General features: G+C 38.4%; 2 protein-coding genes across 8 annotated transcripts in view; one reads left to right on the forward strand and one right to left on the reverse strand.

Moving 5' to 3' along the window:
* SEC24D (SEC24 homolog D, COPII coat complex component) overlaps positions 1-12151 on the reverse strand; it is a 145339-nt gene that overhangs the window by 59487 nt on the left and 73701 nt on the right. For 6 of the 7 annotated variants that reach the window (XM_054203708.1, XM_054203707.1, XM_054203704.1 and 3 more), the window contains one exon: positions 7927-8111. The exons of the other annotated variant lie outside the window; for it this stretch is intronic. The gene's annotated coding sequence lies outside the window, so the exon portion shown is untranslated. The remainder of the gene's footprint in view (positions 1-7926; positions 8112-12151) is intronic. 7 annotated transcript variants of the gene reach the window in all.
* SYNPO2 (synaptopodin 2) overlaps positions 8048-12151 on the forward strand; it is a 91915-nt gene continuing 87811 nt past the window's right edge. Inside the window, exon 1 of the mRNA XM_054203718.1 lies at positions 8048-8276. Coding sequence (XP_054059693.1) covers positions 8148-8276 — 129 coding nt within the window. The 5' untranslated portion in view covers positions 8048-8147. The remainder of the gene's footprint in view (positions 8277-12151) is intronic.

Consider the following 12151-nt stretch of genomic DNA (forward strand, 5'->3'; position numbering starts at 1 on the left):
TCCCATTCTTTTTTTCAGTACTGATAAATTCAATCTTAATGAGCCTTCCAAGTGACAAACAATACCTGCTTCAATCTGCAATGCAAAAATAGTTGATTTTTATGCTGGACTGCAGCCATGCACGTCATCAGCTATTGAGCTCTTTAAAAGCAACAAGACAAAGGGAGTTAATCACTTTTATGCTAGCTAACAGGAAACAAAATTTAGAAGATGGAATTTGATGCAGGTGAGGATTCATCAGACTAATGTTGTATCTTCAAGATCCCTTCAATCTTTAGTTCCACAGTAAACCATCATTTCAAAATTTAGTAGACTATTTGGGCCTAGTTCATAGCTCAGCTATAATTAAAATATATTTTCTAACTGAACATGATACGGTCATTCTTGATTCATTTCACTGTAGCACATCGGAAGAGAGTTTAGCATGGTCTATTTGTTTAGCCCAGTAAGTAGGCATGAAATGTTTGCACCAGGTTCTTTCAGTAGAAAGAGGGAAGATCATAAAAGCTGACCGTCTACGATGAACAGATAGAGAAAAGGTGTTGTGTTACTTAAGTGCCACCTTTAAATGACAATTCAAAGAGCAGGGTGAAGCATTACAGCAGAAGTGAGGAACACAGAACACCTGCTTACATGCACGTTCCATTCAAGACTCAAAAGCTTTTGCACAGAAGATAAATTTTGATTCCCATAGGCTCTATTAAGAAGAACGGGATGCAACCTTTCCCTGCCAAAACCAGAAAGAAAATACCACATAAATAGTCTTCTTTGTACTGTAGAAGCTTTTATCAGAATTTTCCCAACTGAAGCCAAAAATGTAGTCAGCCCCTCTCCTGGGAATCAAAATGAAATGGAGATAGATACCTAAGAGTCCTCCCAAGTCCCAACAAAAAATTAGTTCTTGCTTGCTAAAACACAGCGATAAGTAAAAACAGCAGTGGAATGACACCTGGAAACATGAATTCTAGCCAAAACCCTTACTTCAAGGTTAACAAGAAACAGGTATTTATTCCAGCGTCACAAACATTTTTTGCATGTTCACAAATCTTGCAGTGAATGTGTTTTACTTTTTCCTCACAACGAAATCCTGGGGAGCCTTTGTAGCTATTTTGCTATTGATTCTTGGACACTGGATTCTGAAATGAAGGATTCTGAAATCCTTGTCTTTTCGTATATCTTACTGGCCCCTTTCCCAAGACCCTTGGGTGCTTTCACACCACCTGTACTTCCAAATTGCCTGGTCCATACAAAGGAGTGGGAGAACAAAAGGAAGCTCCTGTGGAGGTGTGTAGCTGGGACGTGGTGGGGCCATGTATGCACACCTGTAATCTCAAAACTGTTCGCAAAAGACTTTGAGAGTCCAGGAAGAAAAAACAAAGTCTCTTTCTCTTCCGCCAGTAGTTCGGGAAGGTATTTCCTGAGTATCTGGGACTGGCTGCGATAGGAACAGGTAGGACAAACACCAAAGAAACATCAGAATTCTCTTCTCCAAACTCTTGGCTCCTTACTCGAGTTACCCATACATTTTTACTCACTGTATTTAATGGTGACAGGTCTTTGGCTACAGAGGGCCTGTAATACGTTGCCACCTAATAAGCATAAGCTTAGGGAACAGATCTTCATTAATCTACATCCTGACACGGTGAATTGTAGAGTTACAGGGGAATTCCCTCTACATGAATTTCTATTTATTGTGTTATCAATTAGTGATGCTCAAGGATATCGTTGTTTCTGTGTTTTGGAGGAAAGTGGCTTCTTTCACCTGTTTTTTTTTTTTCCTTTTTTTCTTTTCCCCCAAAATAGATCCTAAAACCGTAATGATAAAGCCATTACAAGCATCTCAGATGACACCCACTAACCAAAGGGAACAAAGAGGAAGGGGCAAGATGAACAGGCAAAAGCTGGACTCTTCCTCAATGTCTAAAACTTTGTTAACCTTAGCTGAGCTGGCATGGAGGTGAGGTAGTTTGTTTCCAGCAGAGAACAACAGCAAATTATTTTCCCCCTTCAAGAGAAGCTTGCTTGAGCGCTGCCCTGCATTACCCCTTACACTTGGCAGATTGCAGACTTACCAGTTTTTCAGAACATGACAGTGCAACCCTTTGCATTTCCACTTAGAGAAAGAATTCTCTCAGGTTCTAAAACATGATCGGATTTATTTTATGTTTCTGAGAAAGTGGTTTCGCACACCAGAAGCAGATTCAGTACATTTCTCTGCTCATTTGGAGTCTTGTAGTTGGGGGAAAAAAAAAAAACAAAGCAGGACTTAAGTGGCATGGCTGTGATTTTATCTTTTGTTCCATTAAACTAACTATGTATTTACAAGTGTTGTTTTTTTTCCCATGAAATTAATAAACAAACAAACAAAAAAGCACTGTCGATTTTTTTTCCTCTTTTTTCCCCCCTGCTGATTCTCCCATTTGGCTAAAATCACATCCTAAAATAAATTGGGTAGTTTATTAAATTGTTTACAGATGATACAGTTGGAATCTACTAGAAAGCTGTTAAAATAGGCATTTTTAGGGAACTAGCTTATGTTGATTTTATGTGGAAAAAATCAGATAGGAGAAGAAAATGAAATGCATAAAAAGGAGGAAATCAGGCATCTGGGTATTTACAGCAGTAAAATGTTGCCCGCAAATTAGAGATCACGATATCCCCTTTCCCTCTCTCTCTTCCTCATTACTAAGGAATGGGTGGAAAGGTTTGCATTGTTAAAGAATCCACAGACCAAGGATACTATTGTAGGAAACTGTAGGTGAAATGACAGCTTTTCTTTTACTGCTGAACGAAAGACAAACACACTTCTTATTTCTTCTCGCATTTGTAGAATGTCTTCTGAACTCAGCTACAGAACTACTTGATTTAAATTAGATTTTAGATAAATCGACTTATTGTAAAACTGTTCAAAATCATAAATTATTATTACAATAAGAAAAGAAAATATATGGACCAGACAGGAGATGAGGCAAATAAAATTTGAGTGGTCAGCAAGACCACATAGAGCTTTAAAGGAAGTCAAGGCTAAAATAGCTGACTCCTACTTAAAACTGTTACCTGAGATTACAGAGTGCCATTTTTTATCAAAAGTGTTCCAAGAGGGATTCAGAAAACAGCAAGCCTGTCAGCCCGATACCTGTACAAAACAAATAGGTGGAAACTATACTACGGAACAGTGGACATCTGGATAAATATGACTTATCCAGGAAGAGTTAAAAAGGTTTTCATAAAAGGAAGTCCTGCCTCACAGACCTAAGGCAGTCCTTTGAGGGGATCAAAAAACACGTGGATAAGGGTGATCTGATTGATCTTGGATTTACAAAAGGCTTTCAGCAAATTCCTTCACCAGAGGCTTTTAAGAAAACTAAGCAGCCATACCATAACGTGGCTTAGAAGTATAAGTGATACACATTGTGGAAAAAGCCATTAATTCACAAATAAAACAATGAGCTTTGAACTATCATCAGACAAGATTTTAAGATTTTAAAAGATAGTTCCATGAAAACACCAACTCAGCAGCATCTGAAAAGCAAATCAGGGGTTAGCAACGTTGGGGCTTGCAACTAGAGAACAAAATAGATGGTATCATCATGTTACTGTATAAATCCCAACTTTGTCTGCAGTCTGAAGACTGTGTGGCGTTCCAGGCCCCCATCTCAAAAAGGGTATAGAACTGCAGAGGATGGAGAGAAAGGCAACAAGGATAATGGAAGGTACAAGACAGCTTCTGTATAAAGAATGACTAATTATTCCATTCTTCTTCCCTTGAAAAAAGATGACTGAGATGGATATGTAAGAGGTCTGTAAAATAAGTGCCTGGAATGTGTGGCTGGGGATTGATTGGTCACAGTTTCCTCTGATCCAAGAAGGAGGGGACATCGAATGAATCTGTAGGATCCAGATTCAGAGAAGAAGAGGTGATTCTTTACGTCACAATGTAGTTAGGGGTGACTTCCTACGATAAGCTATAGCTACTAAAATCTCTGTGGGCTCAAGAGGAAACCCCATGGAAAGGTTCTGGAAGAGAACTTCATAACTGTTACTAAGTACAGAGGAACTGCATCCAGCCGAGGAAGTTTTTGAGTGGAAGTCACTGAAGGCCACCTGAGGAAAGCAGTGTGCATTTTCCATGTTCTTATTCTTTTCCCTAAGCAACCATTTTCCACCCCCTGGAATGGGGTGTTTCCAACACTGGAATGTATCAAAGACAACATTTTAGGGTAGATGGCCTCACTTTGGTCTAAATATATTCTTAGTTTATCAGAGCTCATCAAGGCTAATATGCTAGATTTTTTAACTGTCAGTTCTTGAAAGCAGATGAGCAGGCAGGGGTCTGATCTGGAAATTTTTGTCGTACAGATCTCATCATAGAAGATCAGATTCAAGCTACAGTTTTACCTGTATTTGGGCACAGATGGGTTTTGGGTGCGTTCTGGCATTTGTCATTCACTGAGTTTATAAAGTTATTTTTTGTGACATAACATTTTTATCAGTTGTTGCCTAGAATTGGATCTTTAGGTTTCAGTGAAATGATGGAGATGGTGGCAGTGGTTAAGTGGTTGTGCTTGCCATTAGCTTTAAACTTTTCAGTGGATTTCCAAAATTATCTCAGAATTTATGCAATGCATTTATGCTATAGAGACCGCAGAGACTGAAATGTAATAAACCCCGTGAGTGACTCCACTTTTATCATCATGTCCAGTTTCTGACCAGCATTTAGAAATCCCAAAGGACGCAGAGAATGTTCCACAAGATAAGACTAGTATTAAAAAGCAAGATATACTGCGGCATAAGCATTTAAGAAAGTCATACAAGGCAAATGGGAGTTGTTAATGCCTATGGAGTATTATTTGTTAGATTAGGACATAGGAAGCTTTGGATCTCCCCATCATGGGAATAGTTTAGTTACAGATTTCAAACGTTTTTCTTACCATGGAACAAGCAACAGATTCTCTCTCAGAAGAAAAAAAGCAGCAGTGTTTGGAATTGTTGTTGTAAGACCCCTTCAACATACTGACTGGAAAAAAGTTATTTTTCCTACCTTTGTTCTCCTGTCAGGACCACAATTCTTGCCAGTCCAAGCAGAGTCCTATATCACTTTAAACGTACCAGGTTTAAATGTCCACAAAGCTTTCTCGTTATACTGGGTTACTCTTAGTGTAAAGGTTTTTGGCTTTTTTGTTTGTTTTTGGTTTTTTGTTTGTTTTTTTTTCTTTTTTTTTTTCTTTTCTTAAATATTACATTCTTTTCACAACTTGTTCTGCAGTAATTAGTACTACACGATCTATATACAAACTCAGCAGCAAAAAAAATATTTCTTTGGAGAGCAGAGATCTAAAAGCACCAGTGATGTTATCTATTGTTGCCGTTATTTCCACAAGATGATTTAACTTCTAGAGGGCCATGTAGATTCCACAGATTAGAAGCCAGGAGAATATTAAACAAACACTAAAGTTTTCAACTTTAAGGATCCAAAAACCTAGCTCACAATGTTGTAGACAACTGTTAATTTTGCTTTTAAAAGAAATTTCTCCAATGTTTTAAACAGTGACTTTAGCCAAAACCACTGGCATGATTTTGCTATGTCTTTTGCTATGACACAATCAAATTTAAAGTGCCTCCCTCTGCTTTTTTGCCTTAAGACATCAAATAGGTGGTAGGGAATTAACTTCAAGGAACACCAACTACTGATACTTCAGCAGTTGTACGGAGACATTTCATCTGTGTCATATAACAAAATTAAATAGATCCCGGTGTTCTCACTGGTTGTTTTTTCAGCTGAGCAATGACTAATAAGATTGTTCTATCATTTTACACAGTTCTGTTATATGGTCAAAGGAGACAGAAGCTTCTACGTCTAGTACAAATTCCCATCAAATATATATGACCGTCCAAATGCGGAGGGGTTTCTCATTAGTTTGTTTTCTAGACTAAGTATATGAAGAAGTTCAGAAACAGAGATCAGATGTGATTATTCCTTTTTACCAAAGTGAAAAAAGAGAGCCTAACACAAGCTCAAAACACCCTAACAGTAATTAAACATAAAAATTTAATCATAAATCTATGACATTTGAAGGGCTGATAATTATGTGATTAATTTTCCTTATATTTTTTTACTTTATTATTTACCAGAGTGTCATAAGGTATTTTTTCCAGCTATATTCTTAAGAATTTTATTGCCAGAAAAGTATCTATAAAAATGTGCATCATTAAGCAAAAAGGAGAGAATTTTGTCTAAAGCAAGATTCTTTTGGGGAAAGACTAAAAAACTGTCTGCTATAGCAACAACTCAACATTGCACAATACAGTAAGAAGCAGTTAGACATCTTGAACTGAGTTATTTTAAACGAGGCGACTTCACTCAGAGGTGGCCTAGCAAAGTTCCTTTAAAGCCCATTCCCTTTCTGAGTATGGCTTCTCTGATAGTGTGTTTCTTAAGTATTTAATTATATGGCAAGCTGTTCTTGTTTTGCTTCTCCAGAGCCTCTCACTTGTAGTCAATAAAGCAAGTACTCTTCCTCCTACTAAATCCTGATATTTAGAGGTCGACATTTTCCTCTGTTTGAGTAAGGAGCTTGTCTCCACTCAGTCTTTGGGATACCTTAGTGCCTTCAGAGGCCTGATGAAGAGCTCAAGCACCTAAAAGCCTGTCTACTTTTTCCAGCCCTAATATTTCAGTTTAACAGAAGGTCCTGTCTCTACCTCGATATTTTGCCTAATGTTCTTTAAATAACATTGCTTAGTGTAAAGAAGCACCACTCCAGGGACATTAAATTGAAGACACACAGGCTTAAAGCCTCAACAATTACCAGCTCCAGTCACGTACCTTAAATGCTGAGTGTTTCCTGTTGCCCTGACATCTCTGAAGACCTAGAACCAGCCAACTGAAAACACTTCGTTCAGGGACCTTGGTGGAATTTAGGCTGTGGGAGTCTGACATCAACCCCCAGCAACCTGGGTCTCGAAGCAAGAGGTGTTTGTTTCAGAAACTAGTCTAGCTGTTAAAGATCTTCCAGCCCACCTGCTGAACGCTCTCCTTTAGAACCAGCTTCGTTCAAAATGCAACGTGATGCAAGCCAAGCTAACTGACTTTGTGCTGAGGCGAGCAGGAGCGCTTACACTGTCGGTTGTTCACACTCAGCTAGAGGAATATTCATCCCTTGCTGAAGAGCAGTCACCTCTAAAACCACTCCAACTAGACCTGCAGGCACTCAGCTGTTTACAGTCCTCATTACCCCCGGTCAGCAACAGGGAACAGAACTGAACCCAGGTCTTGTAAGGCACTGGCAAATTATGTTCCCGCTGAATCTTTATTTTTTTTCATGCTTACAGTAAGGTTCCCCTTTAATGACACAATGCAAATCATCCATTGATAGCATCAGTAGAGAGATCTGATACTTCATTGCACTAATCCTCTTCCCCTCTCTGGCAGGAAAGGCAACGGGCTGCATACGAACAGGTATTATTAGGGTCCAATAATAATTCAGGTCACTGCTAAATAGCAGTGCACGTTAAACTATACTGAGGTTACAGAGAACCAGCAAAAGAAACAATTCCAAGACAAGGAAATTATAAAGTTTTTCTTCTTTTTTTTTTTTCATACTTGCAGTACTGCAGAAAATGCACGTGGGGTAGAGATGAAAGTCGTAAACCTAGTTCAACCTAAGTGTATCAGTTATTCAGAGGATGTACATGATTCTGCTTTCCTCTTTGTTTGGAGTATGAATGCAAAAAAATGGGTAAATTAGAGTCTAAAACGTCTGGCACCATTTACTAAAGTAAACTTACATCCTAAATTGTCACTGGGAAATGTACACTTCTTTTTGCCGTTGTTTTGATTTAGCTGTCACAAGAGTCGTGTTTAAATACAGCCTTTTCTGCCTCATGGCCGAGTCTCTTTGTGTGCATTTCCTCAACGTTACTTACTTGCCTTTGAAGGTGGGCCGAGCGTAGAAATCTGACGAAAGAGTGGGCTGTGCCCTCGATCCGAGGGAGCTCTTACGTTCTTCTGAATGACTACATTCGCTAGTGCAGTACACGGCAGCAGCAACAGTGTGGTGCTCTGGGTCTCCAGCTCTGCCTGGCAGCCAAATCTCCGGCTCGCTGAACATCTGCAAGACAAATTTCTCTTGTTCTTCTGTAAATGAATGCTGCCTAACCGCACCGGGAAAATGGGCACAGGGGATTATCTCTGCATTGCTATGAGTGGAGGGGCGCCTTGGGGCTTTAGATTGCAAGGTGGCAAGGAGCAAAAGCAGCCTTTGCAAATCGCCAAGGTAGGATCATGAGAGAAAGATGTTATCGGTGTTTTGTGAACACGAGTGCAGAGAATAGTTTGTTTAAGTATATGCTGCTTCCAGTGAAATGGTCGGTGTGATGCTTGTTTGAATTTGCTAACGTGTTTTGCAGAGATTCTACAGGTGCTGATTACGTTTGTTTCAATAAAAAGGAACGATTACTTTTTGGTAGCTGGCAAATATTGCAAACGTTTTCTTAAATGTTAAAGGTTTGAGCTTGTGAAATGATGTATGCTTTTCAGCTCCTGTTTGATTCGCTGTGTATTTTTGAATGCACTGGGCATATCGCAAAACTGAATCTCATATTAGGAAATGCTGTTTCAGTCATCTATTTATGATACTTTTTCTACTCTAGGCATAGAATAAATACAGCTTTATCATGAGAAAATGTTCCTACTATTTTTGGAATCCTGGAAAGCATTACACTGAGTTATCTCTGGTTTTGGAAAGTTATCCAGTCTTAGAAGCAGCTTTAATAGATGCCAAACATTTCTTCTTATATTTCATGAGCAACACTGAAAATTACCGAACACTTCATAAATTATCTTCATGTATAAAATGAGAGCAAAACAGACAGTAGAAATTCAGAATAAATAAAAAATAAGAACTGGTAACTCCAAGTTGCAAAAGCAATAGTTAAAAAGTAATTTTGTTAAAAAACAGTGCTCACTTCATTGCAACAGCTTCTCCCCTGGTGCAACAATGAAGATTTGTCCTGGTTATTAAGGTTTATAGAAGTGTATGCAGCTGCATTCTCTTCTCCTAGACAAGAGGGACAAATTTTGTCCAGAGCTCCGAGGTCAGCAAAATACCACTGGCTGAAAGGATACTGGGACTGATCATCATACAATCAATTCTGCCTCGTTAAATTGAGGGAGAGAGATTAAAATGTATCTTATCACCTTTTAGTATCTTGGTAATCCAGTACATTAAGCGTTAAGGTTTTTGTACTTTGATATAGTATTTTAGATCGGTAGTGAAGCTATTTGAGCTCTAACTTTCTTAAGCTGTCAATATATTAATTAGCTAAATTTAATTTACTGCATCAGTTAACTTTTTCATAAATAGCAGAAACAGTAAGTCTACCTCATTTTATAACAGAAGGTCCTTTTAGTTCCTCTGTCAAGAAAAGAACATCTTTCACTACTATTTTCAATGATTCCCAGCCCATATTATTAACCATATTCGGTAACAGAGCTATGATTTATTGAGTGCATGTATAATTTTTCTCATTACTGTTGAGTTTTTTGTTTGTTTTTATATTTTGCAAAATTTGAACACGTTTAAATTCTTTTCCTACCGATTGGCAACTGTTGCTTTGCAAGTAAAGACACTGATAAGAGATGACAGTGGAACCCTGCCATCTAGTGAAAACTTGTAGCTAGAACTTAAAAAATTGTAAGTAACGGTAAAAGGCAAGTGGCCTTGATTACATAAAACCAAAAGTAAAAAGCGCAGTAGTTTGAACCCAAGATCCTGATTAAGCTTTAGTTTTCCTGATAAAAATGGGCTATCCAATTTTTTTTTTTCCTATTCACATCCTAAATTGTGGCACTTAAATCTAGGTTCTGCTTTAGCACTAAAATCTGGGATTTGAGAACTGGCTACACGGTAACAGTTGTGCCTTACATCCAATAGAAAATCAATCAGTAAAATATATCTAAATTTTGAAAAATAATATGTGTTTTTAGAAAAAAATTCAAAGAAACATGAGTTTGTTTTCTTGCAAATGAACCCAATCAAAAGGCCATGTAATTCAATACTTCAGAACCCCCTTTGTAAGAGGACGTGCGTATCAGCATCCGAAAGTGTTACCCGCATGGTGGACTGGGTGCTTTATGAGTTCCGGATCATTCATTTCTCCGCGCTTAAGGGTTGGTGGGGATCAGTGTGATTTGAAAATGGACGCTAGTATCTGGCTGAAAACCTGAAACTTAAGAGTTGACAGGCCACAGCTTGCCCTGGGACTCACGCTGTCGGCAGCTTCACCCTCCTCCCCAGGGAGCCCAGGCTCCCTCCGAGGTGCCCAGATCTGGGTATCCAGGTCAGGCACCACCGTCAGGTCGAGGCACGGGGCGGTGGGGGGTCCGCAGCTACGCTGTGTGTCATCCTTTTTGGGGAGAGGCAATGCTTTCAGCTTTTATTCTGTTATCCGTGAAAACTGAATCTGATAACTCATGAAAGAATAAAGAATTACCCAACTAATGCATAGTAATTTTCCTACTAGCTCCAAAATCCAAAGGTTGTGTTTCCTAAACACAATAAAAAATTGTTTGGTTTTGGTGGTTTTTTTTTTTTTTCAGTTCAAGGTTCAGCTTCTCCACTGGTGCATACTAATGTAGCTCCACGGAACCAGTGGGTCACTGACAATTTACACTAACCGAGATTTTGTCCGAAGTGTGTATTTCTGGTTTGGGTGGCTCAGCTCCCAGCAGGAGCTGGGAAAGCTGCAGAGGGGTCACTCGCCTGGTTGTCGACACAACCGGAGCACGGTGTCCCCCTGGACTGCTGCAGAGGGAAGTGCACTCAGGCCCCCATCAGGAGCAGCGCGGTGGTTGTGATACAGGTCTAAAGGGGAGAGGGATGTGAAATGGAGGGAAATGAGATAATCCATGAAAATGCAGCAGGATACAAAAATACAAATTCACATTTATCTACCCTTTTGATAAAGGAAACATACTGGTTTTAAAGCTAATGAAAGAAGTCACTGCATTTCACATCCACAAGCAACTTTTCCCAATTTGTTTTATGCCTTTTAAAACATTGTTTTATTACATTTACCCAAAATTATGTAAATCCTCCCCCTGTTGTTTGTTGCTTAGCTCTTAAAGCATATATGCGAGTAGCATTCCTGCTAAAATCAGTGAGAGTTTTTCCTGTGGTATAAAGTATTGTCTTCCATTATCATGCAAAGTGTTAACAGAGAGCTAGAGACAAACGTTTTACCTTCCCAAGAAATATCTTGGTATTTTTTCTCACCGTCACCTAAAATAGGCAATTTTAATCAGCAAATAATTTTACAACCATTTAATTAGATTCAAGATATATCAGTAATTTGTTAGACGTGAGATTGGAACAAATTATTTAAAGTATCACAAAGTATCATTTTGTTTATCCACTTCTAACTCTTATTCAAAATGCAAATTTTGAACACATTTGACTCATTTTCTGTAGAGGCACAAAAGCTGTTTAACATCCCTCCTACTCCCTACCCTGGAGTTGACTTACTTTGTTATGTCCACTAATGTTGTAAATACTTCATAAAAACTTCTTTTCGGTTAAAAAAATCTGCATATTCTAGATACTGTCCACTTTATGTCCACATAAAGTCTTTTTAAATACTCTGTCAAAATACATATTGTGGTAGGAAAGATATCTAATAAATGAATGTTATTTTAGAAAAAAAGACAACTGGAAGTACAAAGCTAAGGAAAACAGTGGTTGTATCAGGTGTGCTGTGTATGCGCCACGACACTAAAGCCTGTCAGTATTGTACTGTAGGAAGCTTGCCCGAAGCAGGAGACGGTTGGGAAATCTCAGTACAACAGTGACCCTAGATGGCTAAGAACTGAAGATATATAAGAGCAAAGAGACACGTGATGTGCTTTCTGTTTCCACTGTGAGATACAGGAAAGAATGCTTTTTTTATGGATATCATAATTTTTTTCCTTGTAAATTTCTTTGCAGTTTTTAATTTTAAATATAGGAAAAACGTATGTACAAAATAATGGATGATTTTCTGGACTAGCATTTGAAAGTCCCGTGAGTTCTTCCACTAATACTTAACAATACCAGCTATGTGTGTATATAAATACACACACACATCATATATATGTATACATAATAAAGCTATA

This window comes from Rissa tridactyla, chromosome 5 (genome assembly GCF_028500815.1).
Source record: "Rissa tridactyla isolate bRisTri1 chromosome 5, bRisTri1.patW.cur.20221130, whole genome shotgun sequence".
In the NCBI taxonomy this organism is placed as follows: Eukaryota; Metazoa; Chordata; class Aves; order Charadriiformes; family Laridae; genus Rissa; species Rissa tridactyla.